Source organism: Opisthorchis viverrini (assembly GCF_000715545.1).
Source record: "Opisthorchis viverrini unplaced genomic scaffold opera_v5_234, whole genome shotgun sequence".
Lineage (NCBI taxonomy): Eukaryota > Metazoa > Platyhelminthes > Trematoda > Opisthorchiida > Opisthorchiidae > Opisthorchis > Opisthorchis viverrini.
The window spans coordinates 835,510-853,181 of NW_008751892.1; the positions used below are offsets into that span (position 1 = coordinate 835,510).

At 45.9% G+C, this 17,672-nt stretch overlaps 1 protein-coding gene across 1 annotated transcript in view; it reads left to right on the forward strand.

Annotated features, from left to right (window-relative positions):
- The window catches only part of T265_14667 (hypothetical protein), a gene marked incomplete at both ends in the record, with an annotated part of 40,482 nt that extends 23,128 nt beyond the window's left edge, over positions 1-17,354 (forward strand). Inside the window, 6 exons of the mRNA XM_009174676.1 lie at positions 565-639; positions 1,193-1,316; positions 1,361-1,507; positions 7,455-7,546; positions 11,087-11,159; positions 17,278-17,354. Of these exons, the coding sequence (XP_009172940.1) occupies positions 565-639; positions 1,193-1,316; positions 1,361-1,507; positions 7,455-7,546; positions 11,087-11,159; positions 17,278-17,354 (588 nt within the window). The remainder of the gene's footprint in view (positions 1-564; positions 640-1,192; positions 1,317-1,360; positions 1,508-7,454; positions 7,547-11,086; positions 11,160-17,277) is intronic.
- Positions 17,355-17,672: the final 318 nt, after the last annotated feature.

The window sequence follows — 17,672 nt, forward strand, 5'->3', positions numbered from 1 at the left end:
TTGGATTTCAAGTCACGATCGTGCATACTGATGTTCCGAACGGTACGTGTTATAACCTGGGCGAATCTAGCTAGATTGTTTCTGCACGTTTCAGTTACCAGAGCAATTGAGTTGTTTTGTCTTCAAGACCGAATGTACTTGGTTTTGGTAATTTTGGCTCCTGCCGCAGCGTGCTCAAGCAGAATTTCTGTGAAATGTGTTATGCTTGCATTGTATCTCACAACTTTGAGTGGTTGGTCGGACGATTGTCTCAATAGGGCTTCACTGTCCCAGAGGACTCGATGTTAACCAAACCATGAATTTGGAATCTGACCGAATGTTTCAGTAAAAATTGGTAGAACTTTTGTAATTCAGGTTCGAACTGTTTAACTTGTGATACAGAACGTAACCGGTTTGCTTCAGCTGTACAAAGAAAGCATTATCTTTTCTCATTTTTGCGGTAACTTGTGTGATCCATGTAGTTGCGTACACACCAAGCCCCATTACCGATTTTTTCGTCTCCCGTCCATCGATCTCCACAACAATATGTTTTCTAACTGTTCCATACATGCACCTTTTTTGCAGAATAAACTGATGCATTTCCCTGTGTGGATCGATCTGAAGGGACAAGACAGCGTACCTGAAACTGTTCATCATGTGGTAAGTTCTGTTGCATTTTTGCACAATTCTTGTTCCGTTTGTAAACTCCTGGTGCCCACAGCTTCCAAGCCAATGGTATAGACCCTGTTCTTTTAAATCTAAAAACCTTTTTTTTGCGGAATGCTGTCGATTGAAACCCTATCTTCTCGCTCGCCACTCTTTTGTAGTGTTTACTCAGAGGAATTTGGCGGTACTATAAGCAGTCTCATGGGCTAATAAGTCGTGCGCGCTTGGGTTCCCGCGACAACCTGCACGAGGCCACATATACCTTACGGACGTGCTGTGACGTCCTGGTTACATCTCTCCCCTAACTCCGATGGCACGTGCCAGTATTCAACAGTATCATTTTCCCGTGTTTCAAACCTTTTCTTTGTTTTCCTTCATTTGTTGTTTGTTCTTCCCGCTCCTTGTTTCCTGAGGGAATCAATGGGCATCAACTTTTTTAATCTCCTTATGTCAATCAATCTTTTTTGTATAGTATACTTTGATTCACAACCCATAGGTCCCTTGCTTATATCCTCCATTTACACTGTCTCTCCCTACTTCACGACAGGTTTGTCACGTGGATCCCTACAAGGATGAGTCATGGAAAGAGAAGATGGGCCAACCACAAGGCCATATTCAAACTGACGGTGTACACCTGAAAGATCGGTGTCATCCTGGCGATCCGTCAGCTGGTTAGTACCCTACATTTGCCGTGATTGATCATTCTGCCTTATAGAGACCCTATCTGAGGCGGTGAAGTTACTGAAGGGCGACTACGTCGTACGGGCGATAAAGCAGCAAAAGATGGATCGAGCTTTGATCTTTTGTCGTACGAAGCTGGACTGCGACAACTTGGAACAGTACTTTGTCTCACTGGGTGGAGGTAAGAAGTTTTGATTGGGTTTTGGTGGCGCGTGATCCAGGGTACATGTGTTAAACCGGCTTCCGTCTGCTTCTGGGGCTGCTTCGTAGGGTCTTATTGTATTAGTTAGCCTTTGAACGATTGGATGCCGATTGCCAGGGGCAATACTGTCAGCGTTTGCTTTCACGTGGCATGAGCACACCGATAATTAATGTTCTGACAAGTATTCGACACCATCTGAGGTCACTCGGGACCCCAAAATCATGTTTATACGCCTTGATTCACGGGGTTGCTGATGTAGCGAATTTCCATATCCACCACCCGACAGCTGCAGCATTTCCTTGCAGAGTGAAGTCTGCACACAAAAAGACAACTTTCCCCGGTCCCGAATTTCTTTCATGGTGTCTCCTTTAGAGAAGACACTAAGCTCGGTCACAAGCCTGTTTAAATAACAAAACAGTTCCATGTCGCGCTGCTCACCCACAAGGTACAAAATGTGGATTAATTTCGTCACCTAAATTTTTTGAACGCGTTCAGTGTTATCTGAGTGTCTGATAGCTGACTCGGTTGCATAGCCCTGTCATTTTGCATGTTTACAGTCAAGATAACGTCCTCCATGTCGGTCTGAGGAATGCTGTTTTAATTAGCAGCTGGCAGGACTCCAAGACCTGCAAAGACCTCCATACGTGACGTAGTTTTGCCGGGTGACGCTCACTTTGTTCAAATGGACAATGAGTTGGCGGTATATTGTCAGGAAATTTTCGTCCTGGTCATCTTGTACCCCTCAGCCTGCTACTAGTCTAGGCGCTGCTACAGAGGTGTTCCACCAAACTGGTTAGTTGCACTGGATGTCCGAGGATCTACCTGGGTCAACAGACTTTTGGCTTTCTAACTGGGGGAGTTGCCTAAACCATGGCGCCTAACCATTCACAATAGGTCACGTGCAGCACAGATTTCTTTCATTCCGATACCATATCGAACCGCGTAGCACTCAGCTGCAGGCATGAACTGCGGGTGTGCTAGGTGTCCTAGATGCTTGGCTGCCATCCAAAGGGTTCATGAACTAGAGGCAACCACAAGGTTCCAGAACTCGCAATAACCTTACCATCCAGTATTTTGGAAAGTGCAACCGATGATACCATACCCGGCCTCTGCCTCTCGACTCCCCCTGTCTAGGCTTGGGCAACCTGGCAGTATCCCGGCCCTTGTGCAATTTTCGGGTGGCGTGGCAGTTAGGCACCGAAAGGGTGCTACAGCTGAACGATTTTATTTATTCCATCGATCCCTTCTAGTCTATTCCGATGCGTTTAAAATAGACCGAATTTCCGCCTTTTATTCACCTAGGTGGCTTTTAACGTTCCATCCTTGGTGTGGGTGGCTTTACTGGCACAAACTTGATGGAATCGCGGAATGTCGATTCGTGCCGTCTCTCCCAAACACGCCTTTAAGTGCGGTGGTTGTACGGGGACTGTACCCCATCCTCCGAAAGTTTACTGTAAAAAGGCTTGCAAAGCACAATTTTCTTGAAGAAATCGTGCCTTAGTTGGAGTGTCAGTGTCGGAGTTATGTTACAGCAAATAAATCCGCTAGCCTCGATTCGCGACCAATTGATGGCGAACTTTCTACCGTGTAACTGGAAATCGCATTTACGAAAAAACACCTTTTCGCGAGCTGTTTCCATAGAAACTTTTGGTTGTCGATGGTTCAGATGTCTTCTTTCAGCAATATTTTAGTCCCACGCCAGGTCGCGGAGAAACTTGACCTTATCGCGACCCATTTATCCATATTAGCGGGAGTCTGTGCGACACTCCCAGAGTCTCTCATACCAGGTTGATCAATAGTTAGAGGTCTGACGAACACACACTCTTGGTCCTCCAGATTGGGGGCTGCAAGGTGTGGCGACTTGTTTTGTAAAAATTGAATTGCACTTCCATTTCCAGTCTTTTGAGCCAAAGGCTTGGGTCGAGGACCCCATCCAAGCTACAATCATGATTTACACATACAAGTAAACTCATGTCACATTGGCCGTCATGTGATGCCATTAGCCGCGTCACCTCGCTAGCTGCGTACATCAAGGCGGGTAGGTGAAAACAGGTTTTACAAGCAACAACTGCGCGCCATCCGGCGCCGACATTCTTCGGCATCTCGAAATCAATCGTCGAGTTTCAAAGCCCAGTTTATTTGAATGTGTTTAATGTCATCATTCTGAAGCGAACATGACAATAAGCTGCTCTTGTTCTCACACTGGACTCGCTTGGCAGTGATGTGTGCTGTGTATCAAAAAGAAAAATTCAAGATGCAAACACTGGCTGCGCTAATCGTGGCATCACTGTCCACTCGCTTCCGGCTGCCCACCTATGGCAATCCAGAGGCTGCTGTGGTAGGATGTGCAGGGTTTGGTATCCTAAATCACCGAAGCCATTGATACTGGCCCCTGTGCGGTTCGTCTGGCAACGTCTGTGAAGTAATGTCACAAACGGCAAGTTGATCGATGTCGATTTGTCACTTCTGCTTACGCCCCACCTGCCTGTAGTTTTGACATTATCAAAGACAAGTTTTATGGCGCCCTGAATGCCCTCTGGCGGATAGCTAAAAGCTTAGATATACTTGTGAGATTTGAATGCCGAAGTGGGCAGGTTTAGCGCATCTGAGACTCAATTGGGTGGTCGACATGGATCGGGTGTGGTACGTGCGGATAATGGTGAATGATTCGTCTGTGTGCTTACTGCAGGCTGTTTTCGTACAGTAGCAACTTCTGAGACAGCCGAATTCGTTTGGCCACTTGGTGTCTTTTAAACGGTGTGCCGACTACGAACTCACATCGCCATCAATTACCGATAGCGTGCATCGCTATCCGAATACTGATTGTTTTAAAACACATTTGTGGATTTTGACCACACACTCGTTCGGAGTCGCTTCTCTCCTCGTCTCGCATGGCCACGTAAGGTGCGGACAAATCGCTCAGCAAATAAGAGACTAGCAGATCCGGATGTTAGACGAATTTACCTGGATCGTCTTTCATGGTCACTTCCAACTGCTCCACCGTCATATGTGAATTCCTACTGGGTCGAGATCGTCACCCCTTTTCGCAATGCTTGGAGTTTTGCCTGTAGCACGGTGCTGCCAGGCCCACTCAAGCACTGGATATCAGACCATACAGTGACACTGCTTAAATCCAGAAGTATCCCCTTCTGTCCCGAACATATCTTGGCCCGATGAATTATCAGACGGGTGAAGTCTTCAGCCAGTGCTTGTTTGATCTCTTAACTACGTTTAGGAAAGGGAGACTGTCCCAAACAACTGGGGATGATCGGTGGTAGTGACAATTTTTAACAAAGGGGCTCGTAGCGAGTGTGATAGCCCCAGGGGATCAGCTTAATGTGGTCGTAATGAGACTTGGCGTTACTTGTGCTTCGTCACCTTATGGTGTCTCGTGAAGTACTGACTCGAGGTCAGCAGACGGGATTCCAGTCCGGCAGGGGTTGCGTTGATTAAGTCTTCGCACTCCTTCAGGTGCTGGAACAAAGTCATACGTACAAACAACCCACGATTTTAGTATTTCTGGATTTCCAGGGCGCATTCGACTCTATTGACCGGTATGTTCTTCTTGACATGATTGCCTATCAGGGATAGCTCATCGAGAGAGCTCAGTAGTTAGGGTTCCAACGTAAGGGTCTGAAGATCTGTGGTTCGAATCCAACCTCAGCATCTCAACTGCTCCTGTCTAGGCTTGGGCAACCTGGTAATATTGTATCCATTTTGAATTTTTCCGGTGACATAGCATCTAGGTACTGTAAGGCTGCTGCAGCGGAACGATTTTTTTAATCAAGGAATATCCGGGAAGTTTATGAACATACTAAGTTCTTTGTATTGTTAGACATCCGGGCGTGTGAGAGTATATGGAGAGCTCTTCAAAAGCTTCCATACGCAAAGCGGTGTCCGTCACTGATGCCCACTCTCCCTATTCCTATCTAATTTCGTGATCAGCGAGTTAATGAAACACGCTGGAAAGTCTTCAAACCCCTTTGACGAAAACCTGGAATATGCGAACTACATCGCTCTCGTCTTCGAAAAGGATAAGGCGCAGGTGTTTCTGGATGGATTGATCAAAGTCATCTGTCCTTTGGTGTGCAATTTTCACCCACAAAGGTCATGCTTCTGAACATGCCATCACTGAACACGCCGGTTGCAATCTAGGAAGAGGCACTGGAAGTTATGGAGGGCTTGATTAGTTCTGATTGTAGTGTTTCAGATAAGGTCAATGCACGAGTCTGTGAGGCTCGGGTGGCGCTTGCTAATTTGAGACATCTATGGCGTTAAAGTGGTGTATCCCTGAATCTCCAAGTGCGTGTGTATCTAGGTACAGTGCGGGCTGTTTTGTATGGCTGAGACTTGTTCTGTTCGCTCAGCGGAACTGAGACTTCTTCAGTTATCCAACCATCGTTGCTTCAGAACCATGGCTCATGTGAATTGTTGTCAGCGAATCTGTAACGAGGCAGTAGAGAGACTGTTTTTGGTTGTGCTACTGGGACTTCCAGAAGCTGCGTTGACCTCGCCACGTGTTGCGTATGCTGAAGAGAGTACTGTTTTCCGTAACCAATTCAGAGTGGCTGAAGCACGGAACTGACCAACCCTTTACCTGGCGGGGGGCGGTATAAAAGAAACGTCTGGGTGCGTTCGGTGCTACTCGCCTCCTAGGATGGATACCGCGTGATTCCCACTACACCTTGTTTGAAACGCTGCAGAGTATGGTTGCTAATCGATGTCACTGGCGTTCTTGTTACTACTTTTATCCGGATTGCCTGAATGAGGCATGGGCGTCTCGGAATGATTGCGTAGGTTAGCACTAAGTCCCTTCCCCATTCACATTTATTCTTTTCTTCACAAGACCAATTGCGTTTCCGTGTGAAGACAAAGCAGCTCGGCTTCTAGTCACAGTAGCTAGTGAGCGATAGGTGTCCTCGGATACAGGGAACAATTGGTGTTGACAACTTACCATCATTGATATTTACAAATAAATGACGATTTCAGACTTTGATTTTATTCACCCAATAGTGCGGATGCAAAATCCTCGGACCACATGTGTTAGTTGCTTACGAAAGTTTCTCTCCAGCAAACAGTTTTCCTCAGTTTTCCAGTTTACAACTACGCTCAATGCCTCTTGGTCATTCCGTACCACACAATCAAACTCCATCCCTGTACTCCCACCTAATCCATTCTGATGAAATAGTGACGGCACACACAGAGCTAACCGTGTCCCACTCCTAACAAAACTTGTAACAACGACGTGTGTATTTGCCTAGGAGGGAAATGTGAACTTCTGCATTATCCCGACTGGTTTCAACCTCTGAAAAATACTTCGCATAGTGAACCCAGTTAACTGATAGTTTACGTTCACAATTTTGCCCGATGTTTATCGGAAGATCTCACAATGTTACTTTGAAATAGTTATATTGCCTACAACCTAACTACATTCACACTTCCAGCGTTCTAACAATCTGTTTTACATTTTATTGTCTTGTGATGCAACCTGCACGTTTCGAATTACTCTCCGGATAAACAGCTATCGCTGCCACGAAGTATCAATTGCCCTTTCCACCACAAAGTCTATCTTCCACCAACCTAGCTTACTATCCTGTCTTTGCGCATATTGCTGGACCAGATGGTCGATCAGACACCTATTTCTCACCTACTTTGTCTTGCTTGTAGTTGTCTCTTCGAAGGTGAAGTCAAGATTCGGCGGAAGAAGGGCTGTTTGTAGAACCTTTTATCTCCTCTCCCTCTAAGATGGCTCAGTAGTTAGAGCGCAAATTTACTGACCGGAAGGTCCGTGCGTCGAACCCGACCTCCGCCTCTCGATTCCCCCTGTCTAGGCTTGAGCAGCCTGGCAGTATCCCCGCCCTCATGGTTACTCCCTCGTGCAACGGAAGGGGTGCTAAAGCTGAAATTTTTTTTCTCCCCCTCTTAGGTCCTAACCGCCGGGACTCGCAGTTCAGCTGTGTCTGTTTGCATAGTGATCGAAACCCAGCTGAACGGAAGGCTAATCTGCAAAAGTTCAAGGTTAGTGTGCCATCCTCTAGATTCGTACTCGAATGTCCCTGTGCGTTCCAATGTGGATTTCGCAATCGATCCCGCCTTTTTTCATAAAATCTGTTTGATGGGACCTGGACTAAACTTGATATTTCATGTTGTGCTTTGTCAATTATTTTTTTTATCAATAACCCACTAGCGTGAGAGTCATGCACATATGTATACTTCCATTTCTCATTTGTCAATTGACATCTACGTTTACTATACCAGTCGATCCTCGATACCTCATTAATAAATATTGGTACTTAACTGTTGTATAACCGTTAGAAGAATGCCTTAGTAAGCAGTGAAATTTCGTCCGAGTAAGCAGTTAGTGGGATTGACCCAGCATACAACAGAAACCAACTCCGGCTCGTTAGCCGGACCAGAGCTCTCTGCCAGGGTCGTGTTAATGTCACGGGGGTTTTAACCGCGTACTTGGAGAATCGCGTGAAATCCAAACAAGGGAGCGCGAATAAGCTGCATCACTGAGTCTGACAGTAGCTGCATCCATTTCGGGTTGCCAGTTCATGGCCTGTCCTACACCAGCCTTTCGCCAACAACGGTTCGGAGCAGTAAACAGTAGTTTCTTTGTTATACGGCGTTTAGGGTTGCGTTGTACATGTCCATCGTACTCATCCTAATCTTTAGTTGCTGCATTACCTATTATGGTTCATTACCCAATACTTGCCTATGCGCCACATGACAATATCGTCCGTGTAACACAAGCCTATTAGTCCATCTGTATGTGCCATTTCGGTGCCGAGGTTTTTAATCCCTCAAAATGTGACAAGATTTAATTGAAAAGGAGAACGAGAGAAACAGTCTTGCAACTTATTGGTTGTAGGAAAACATTTGGGCAGCCCGCTGTAAGCTCTCACATAACTTACGAACTTTGGGAGCATTCCTCTCAACAAGGAGAACGAAAATCATCGGCCGTTGATATGTATGACGTAGCTCAAGCATTAGACGTAGTATAATGGTCACCTACCCAAACGAGACCCTGCTTAATGTTCTTGTATTTGTCTCACTTGCTGGAGTTAGGCGGCTGAATTCAGTAGTCCCACCATGACAGGTTGTAGTTGAAACAGTCGTATCCTATGCTGTTCTTGAATGGAATTGTGCTGTTTGATTGGCCTTAGTTGTCTGCAATACGTCCGTGTTCCTAAATATGTCTAAACAGTCTAGTTATGACAGAACAAAGACTCGCCACCGTCCTTAAGTAGTGCCGCTGGTTATTCCATGTATTTGGCACTCTATCCGGCACGAAACTTGATTGTTGTGGTAGTTTACCACCACTTTCTGGCTACGCTTCGAAATGAGTGTTCTTTTTGAGGATGCTGACGTCCATATTTCCGTGTGTCGTAGAATTACACCTTACCTCAAGGCTAATTTTGATGCTGGATTTAGTCATGGGACTCACCTGAACTACATAGCACTGTTGTACTGACAGGTGTCCCAAAAGCAACGACACTGTTTTTGCAGGGTGCGAATTTACTGGCAGTTGGCGCGGTTGGACATTGAAGAGTTTCTAGCATAGTCAAATCCACAAAATCGCTAGAGAAGCGCTATTTTGTGACTATTATGGCTGGTTTCAAGACGGCAAAGATGCCCACTATTGTAATGGGTATGCCATTCTGCGGAACTGTTATCCGTCAGTCGTATGGAAGATCACTGACAATCAGTCGTCATTTCTGGATACGAATCCATATATATACTGAACGTACAGTTCTTCATCTAGTCTTGCATGCACACAAGTTAATGGGTGGACATGCGACGAATCTCCATGATGTGAAACTTATTCAGTGCAGCTGATCGTTGATTCGTATTAACTCCTGTTGATCAGCGCTGAGAGTGTATGTTTGTATATAGGCCTCATGCTGGTACGCGGTAGCTGTCAACTGGATTTTTGACAACCCATCCATGATGACGGTCCCTCCCAAGTGGATAAATAAGCAGGCTTCATTTTATCCCTTTCCTTCAGGCATTAAAAAGCCATTGAAGATTTCCAACTCCTATGAAGAAGAATTGATAAATCGTCGTAGAGGTAGGGCCAAAGGGCGCCTCGAACACTGGGGCTACTAGGTCCGTGTCACGATAGCTTCATTTTATGTGCCCTCACTTATTTCCAGTCCGAATGGGGTGTTTTTTGGTAATGGTATTGTGAGGTCATCGCAAAGGCTCCTAAATTTCTAACAATACAAGTGCAAGTCTGTTAGGCTTATCGCATCTCAGTACCAAAACTCGTTTCTCGTGGAACTCCGGTTTGTGTAGTCCGGAAAGGCCATCCTTCAAACAAGTTTTTCTTTGGTTGAATTGCTAGTCCTCTTTTTTTGGCCAGCCGTTCGAAATAGCATGGGTCCATTTCCCGCAACACAATTCTTTTCGGGCCTCCGAACTTCCACTAATCGCCAGCGTTATATGTCCGCCCTCTGACATCAGTATTTTGGAGACCTATCTTCGACTACTATGACGCTTTTTTCCCGGCAGCTGATGTGTTGTTACTGTTTAGATTCGAGACTATGAGCATTGCCCCCCTATGTGTTTTAACACTTTCAGTCCGAGCGGTCATCACCAAACCAGTGGTGCTTTGGTACCAGACACTTCTATGTGGTAGGTTGGCATTGCTTTGCATAGCTCTGTCCACGGTAACTGAAATAAAGGGGATGTTTTGGTGTAACTGACATGAAATTGCGTCTTTGACTGTTTCGTACTTGTTAGTCTTCTGGACACTAGTCCAAGCGCTTGAGTTTAAGATCGCTTAAGGCTGGAAACAGGCGATGACAAGCACGTAAGTACGGATGTCACACTCAGTCAATTTTTATGTCCAACATATGGCATTCGGTAACTTATTTGACATTAAAAGAAAATCCGTAACACGTATAAGACTCGTAATGAGCTACCGTTTTTTTCAGCATGGGTCGATTCTGCACTCCAGCGCCATTTATTCTATCAACACCGGAGGCCAACTATTTAATCGTACTCAAGTTCGCCAAGCTCATCTATTTTCAGAGTTGGTCTTAGGTCTACGCGCTGAACTTTCTGTGTCCGGCTAATCGCGTACTGTTATGAAAACGTCTTTCCGGTGCATTACTAGCCATCCGTGGGCTATGATACTTGAAAAGCAGTTAACACTCACTGTTAGTACTCGTGTATGCTTGGAAAGTACGTCTGTGATAGATGACAGGCAACTAGTTGGTCAAACAGTCAGGACAACGCCTACAGAACAACACATTGGCATCTATGTTCTTCGCGGAAGTAGGGTTCGGCTCAAATTTTCTGAGGTATTTATTTTTCTCATGCGCTCTAATAATGTTATGGGACTTCTCAGTGCACAGTAATCCAACGGTGAGTCATTTGGTTGAGTCATCTATGCTGTTTTCCTGAAAATTTTCCCACGACGGCCGGCCGTATTCCATCTGTCCTGTCTGCGGATTGCTACGCAGACCGATGGTACTACTTCTCAGGTTATACCGATGTTTGTCCCTCCAGCTTTATCGTTTGTGCATCCTCCATCTTCTTTTTCTATAGAATGGTGATGTTCGATTTCTGATCTGTACCGATGTGGCTGCTCGTGGGATCGATATTGCCGGTCTACCTTACGGTATGTCATTGTTGTCCTCTTCCGGGTTCCCGGGTCCCTGTTTTAAATCTACTTCACCCCATTTAAAATTTCAAGTGACCTATTTGTTTTTTAGCCTTACAACTTTCACATAATTACCGATACTCATCTCGAAGATTTTCAAAATGACAAACCAGATTGCCAAACCTTACTTAGTGCTTATTCATGTGCTGTGAACGATGTGTTGACTTTATTAGCATCACGCATTTTGCCTTCGCGCATGCCTTAGGGTTACAGCAATTCTGTCATCAGCGATGACCGCTTCTAATCCTGCTATTCCCCACCTTCCCCGAATTCCAAAACTCTCCCCTCAAAATAGTATGGGCAGAAGTCTTTTAACTTTATCATCATTCGACTTTCGGATGACGTCCTGACCAGTGCATCAAGTGTTTTCGAGCACCCACTACTAAGCAACAGGGAATGTGATTATAAGAATAATTCCTAGAGTTCACCGGTCAGACTTTGCACCCGGAAAACCAGTCGAGACGACCGTTAGTGTGACCGCATTATGATCTGTACATTTTTCTGGGAAACCATCATCGGGAGAGTTCTTTTCTGGCATCGTCATGTGTATTCACTTCGTGACTAGTTTGTCTATAGATTGGTTAATCCATATGAGTTACCTGGCATGCCTGTTGTACTGATGGTGCCAAATTGATAGACTTGCTCCGTGGACCACCTAGTGACACAACTCGGTCTATACTGTTATCCGTATAACCAGGCATTCGGTGTCCACGTACGTTTTTTACGTCCTGATTCCCTCATCACTTTTCAGTGCTGCTTGTATAGATCATCAGGTTAGATTTTCAGGCGTCAGGTCATAAATAATCGATGAGCTTATCCTAAATAGTCACTGTGAGCTCCGACTCTAACCAGAGTAAAACGGATAGCTATGAATGGATCAGTCGCATAGTTCTTTGCGTGGCAATTTACAAATCATCAGGTCTCTGCTAGTCCTTCGCAAATGACTATGGGCGTGCACTGGTATTTTAATCTGTTCTGAACGCCTTTCCCAGCTCTACCTGTTGCTTTCTGGTTACAACTGGTTTCGCAAACGTCTGAAATATACGTTCGATCACAGTGGTGTTATGGTTTACAATATCCATGTCATAGTCAATATCTCTTACTTAGGCCTTTCTAATGTACTTTTTGTTTTGTTCTGTGGGCATTTAGACCACCTTAAGGTCACTGGTGACAGAAAATTAATACACGATATGAAAATCCTCGTTTGAGTCCTTTCAACTGGTATTTTCGGGGATTCCCAGGATCTGACGACGATAAAGAGTCAACCAAAACATCTTTGGTTGATCACCCAAGCCGACGGTTAACTATGTTAAAAGCAATCCACATTATCGATCCAATTTTTTTTCTCGTCCTCAAGTGTGATTCCTTTGTTTTGTTATTCCGTCCCTGCAGTGGTATGACGGTTTGTGTGCCTCTCTGACCCATTGAACTATATTGGGTGGTGTTTGTGCCGCAGTCTCCCATACCATGTTGGTCAATGTTTAGATATCTGATCAGCACAGTCTTCTGCGCCTCCAGATTGGTGGTTAGAACATATGTAGTGGCTTGTATAAAAATATTAATGCATTTGCATTCCCCGCCAAATACGGTTGCCTTGCGGACAGGCTTTTGAGTCAAGGGCTTTAATCGAGGATCCAAATGGTCCTTCTGTCTAGGTCTGGACGCCCTGACATCATGTATCACATTGTGTCATCACCCGGGTCGCTATACTGGCTACATACAGCAGGGCGGATAAGCGAAAACAGACTACTGCTGACGGATCCCCTCTACCATAACTCACTCCGCCCAAATTGTAGTACTCTTTCCTCGGGTCCCAGCACTAGAATTTACCGGTTTGTTCACCGTGCGTCACATTCAGTTGTAACTTCTGTACTTCCGGCTTGAGTAACAAACTTAAATACTTCGAATCTTTTTCGCATCATAGAAACTGTCTTCAATGTTCGCAGAGTGGAGCAAGCAGGACAACAGGTCGCTCTTGATTGTGTGCTTACTCCCTCTGTATTGTTGTATGCTGTCTGTCAAAAACAAGAATACAGGACGCAAGTAGCGTAAATTGAACTGACTGCTCCATCGCTCTCTTCTAGGTTCCGGCTGCGCACCTCTGGTGATGTAGAGGCTACTGCAGCTAGATATGCCAGGGTGCGTATTTTATTGAGCGACCGAGCGAAAGCTTCTCCCTTTCTCTCTCTCCCTCTACCTGTTGATAGCCACCTCTGCGCGGTTTGTTTGACATCAGTGAGAGGAGCTAGAGAAAGTGAGATTTATCGCACCTTGTTCATTGTGTCTGCCTACGCCCCAACTGACTGTAGCTGTGAATCTGTCAAGGTCAGTTTCTATGACGTTCTAGGTGTCCTTCTACAGCGTCAGACGTCGTTGTGCATGGTGGTGACATAAACGCCTATTTGGGTAGACAAAGCTCTGCTGAGGTCTAATTAGGAGGTCGTCTTGCGTTGGATACCAGGCATACGGACAACGGAAAGCGCCTGCTTCAAATATGTGTGCCGATCACATACTGTTTCTGTGCAGTACCAATTTCCGTAACTGCTTAAATCCCTTGAGGTCGTGGTGCCCACCAATGAACATCCCCGAATACAAATAGACCACGCCTCTGTCAGTTACGGGTGGCAAAGTTCGATCACTACCTGTCGCTCTTTCCGGAATACCAGCGTGGATTCCCACCATGCACTTGTGCGGTGTTGCTTTTCTGGTCCGCAAAACCTACAAATCTCGCTTGGCCGTTAAGGAGCTAGTTGACCCAGAACCTATCAGAACGGACTCCTCGGACAGCTGCCGGACGATCTGATGTTGGATACCAACGGCCACTAGGAACAAATATACACAGCGTCACTCAATGTTATCGGTACAACCCAAACAACCTCATTCAAACAATAGATTTTTTATAGGACTGTGGCTTTGCTGGAGGCTCGGCGACAGATTCCTTCCGGCCGCAGTCACAACTCAACTCGATACATCCGACGACAGTTAAGACTGAGTATCCGTGCTAACCGAGAGGCTTGGTGGATCCGAGAGGCGGAAGAAATGGAAGGTGCGGATTGTGCTAGAAACATCCGCAGTTTGTTCCACTTGATTCGTTCTACTGGTCCCTGGAAGCCTCTTTTCAGCGAAATTATCAGGGATCAGAATGGCTCTCATATCCAGCAAACTCGAACTCTTGGACTGTTGGATGCAACGCTACGAACAATTCCGTTGGCCATCTGCTACCTCAAATCCGGACTGTGAATCATTAGCACCATACAGCCTCAGAAGCGTCTGAGTGGATATCTCTGCTCAAGTTTCGTCGTGCTCCTGGTCCTGATGACCTTTCACTGGTACCTGTCTAGCCTATTTCAGTCCCTGTGGGCCAAAGGGACCGCCCCAGGTAACTCGGGTGAGCCGACAATAGTACCCATTTTCAAAAGGAGTAGTAAACTCTTTGTAGTAGGGATTTTAGCGTCACTGATTTTTCGTCTTCTTACGGCGGCATGCGAAAACTTGACCCGAAATTACCAAGATGGATTATGACGAGGTAGGGGCTGTGTTGACCACTTCTTCACACTCCTTCCGACAGTTAAGCAATGCCATATGTACGGGTGGCTCACAATTTTGGTGTTCCTTGGGTCCGTGGACGTGTTCACCTCTGTCGATTGGCCAGTGCTCTTAACTACGCTTGCTCATCAGGGGACGTTGCAGAAGTTTGTGAAGAATATCCAGTCCTTACGTTCACATACTTCGGAGCGTGTGAGTGTAAGGTGAGCTCTCTTAAAGCTTCCGTAAAAGGTGGTGTTCGGCAAGAGTGCCCACCCTCAACTTTGTCATTGGTGAAATAACGAGGTTAACGCTGGAAGATATTCAAAACCTTGGCGTTCAGATCGTTCTCGACGTCGTCCTCATCTTTTGAGACGAGGCCGAATCACAATCTTCGTTGAATAAACTGACCACCATCTTACAATCTTTCGGCATGCCCTTGAACCTTCAAAGTGAGAAATCATGCTTCAGAACGGGCAGTCTCCAAGCATACCCGTTGCGATTCAAAGAGGTACACTAGAGGTTATCCTTAATTTTACATAACTTGCGCAAACGTGTGTTTGATGAAGTCAGCCCACGAACCTCATGCTTGTGAATCACGTTTGCTCAGTTGCTTCACTTATGGCCTGGAAAATACGTACATCTGGATCTCACGGGTCGCGTGTACCAAACTACAGTAAGGGCTGTATTGTTGTATGATTGCGGGAGATGGTCTCTGCGGACAAATGGTGTGAGCTGTCTTCGGGCTTTTGACCACAGATGCCTCAGAAGTGACTGCTGTTGGGTAGTGTCAACAGATTCGTAACGAGATAACTAGAAAACGGGTGCTTCAATCTCGGAAAACATCCAGCACCACCAATTACGGCGGCTCGACCATATGCTACGCATGCTGAAATATCGTCTACTGAGACGAGTGTTGGCCTCCGTGCCTCTTTCAGAATGGCACAAACCGCGAGGCTGCTGTTTCACTTGACATAGTAGTGTGGAAGAGATTCCGGATAGTTTCGATGTTGTTGGTGCGGTCAGCCCTGTAGGCTGAGGTCCTTGTAACTTTTCCTGCCCTTGGCTGGAGACATTGCAAGAAATGGCGGCTGGTCGATGTTAGTGGCGTTCGTGATGTCATTTTCTTTCCAGGCTTTCTGACAAAGTGCTAGGAGATGGTTGTACCAGGCACAAGAGTTATTGTGACTTGTTGGGACCAGCGGGCACCAGTACACTTCACTCGACCAAGCTGATCGGCATTATGCTGGGTGAGGTTTGCGTGCCGGCAATGTTGACTCAGGTCAATCGTCGTCGAAAGAGAGCAGGAAGAATCGGCGTAGACCAGTTGGGCGACCATGTCCGTACCAATACTTTCATTGTCGTGAACTCGCTATTGGGCTACCAAGCCAGCTTTCGATTTGCAGCACTTGCCACATTCCTCACACGTGAACCCCATGGGTCTCCCCTGTGCACTGGTTGGAACTGGTGCCTCGGCGCCAGATGATTCGTAGTGTACACTGTCGAAAGTAACCAATACATTGAAACCAAACAGGGTGATTAGCTCTGTCTGGAGTTGCTGAGTTCTTAGCTCACCCAGACTGACGTCCACCCACGAGGAGGTGGTTCAGCTTGCCGCAGCTTTCCCCCTAATCACTAGGAATTTGGAGAAAATTGAGCTTTATTTCGAGCCATAGAAATTTTTGGTGATTACATATCCACAGGCAGTTTCTCAAACTTCACTAACACGGATGAATATATTGCATTCTGTGAACAAAAACCGGTCGCCGTTGGTTTAAAAGGAGCAAATCGAAGATCATTCATTCGCGCATTGATGGTTTTTTCTCGATTGGTGACAGAACGTTTGCAAACCAATTGGCAAGCTCTGTGAACAGATCAGGCGCACCCAACCTACTAATGTTTTCGATGCATTGTCCATAGTTATCCGTTTCAAGCTCATGTGACGTTTTTACATGCTGACTCTTTTTTGGGAAATGCGCGCACACTGCGTGCAGTCGCATGAAGTAGTCAGGCAGTTGAAGCTCTCTGAAAATACAGAATCACACGTTTGACACCTACGTTCTGCACAAGCGCAAGAAGTCATGACTTCATTCGTGGTAGTTGGACCTGCTAGACAGGGGTCTAAGTTCCGAAACTTATTCAGATTACACTGTTTTTTGCACTGGACGTCTCGTGGAAGTAAAATAAAAACGCATGGCTGCTCTTTTAAAGATTGGGCTACCGAAGGAGGATAGACAGAACATATGTTCACGGGTCTACTCGGACACAACCAGACTACCTCAAAAAAGAGAGTCCTTTGGGCCTTTCTTCATTGCCCCCGTAGAGGAGGTTATATTTTATTTCGCATTGAGCAGCACCCAGCTACCAAGTACTTATACGATGCTGTAGAAGTACTTGGTCGTAACTTAGCCTTCCGGCTGCCTCGATCGGCTGCAGAATTTGTCTTGCTTTCTGTTCGATATGCTTAGTTTGCATATGTCTTTTTGATAGTGTAAATTATTAGCTTATGGTGGTTCATACGTCTTTTGTTCTCGCATATTTTTGTCTTTAGTGATCAATGTCACCTTGCCGGATGAAAAAGAAAATTATGTCCATCGAATTGGTCGCGTTGGCCGTGCCGAACGGTAAGGGCTTCGCATCAATTTCAGCCCTCTAACTTACCCTCCATGCAGACAACTTCCTTTGCGTCAGTTTATTTTTGTCCTCACCCTGTCGCGGCGCTCCTGTTCAATTCAAAACTATACCATCGTTGTTTCCCTCGCCGAAGAGTAGTGGAAGGTGTGCCTCACAGCAGGAGTGCAACACAAACATGTCTGTTAGTGTCATTCACAATGCACATCCGAACCAACTGCTAACCCGTCCAGGACGGGCAGTTCTTCCACTCATTTCCATTCCTAATCTCATCTAACGCACAGACCAAATAATGCCCTTTGGGACGAACAGTGG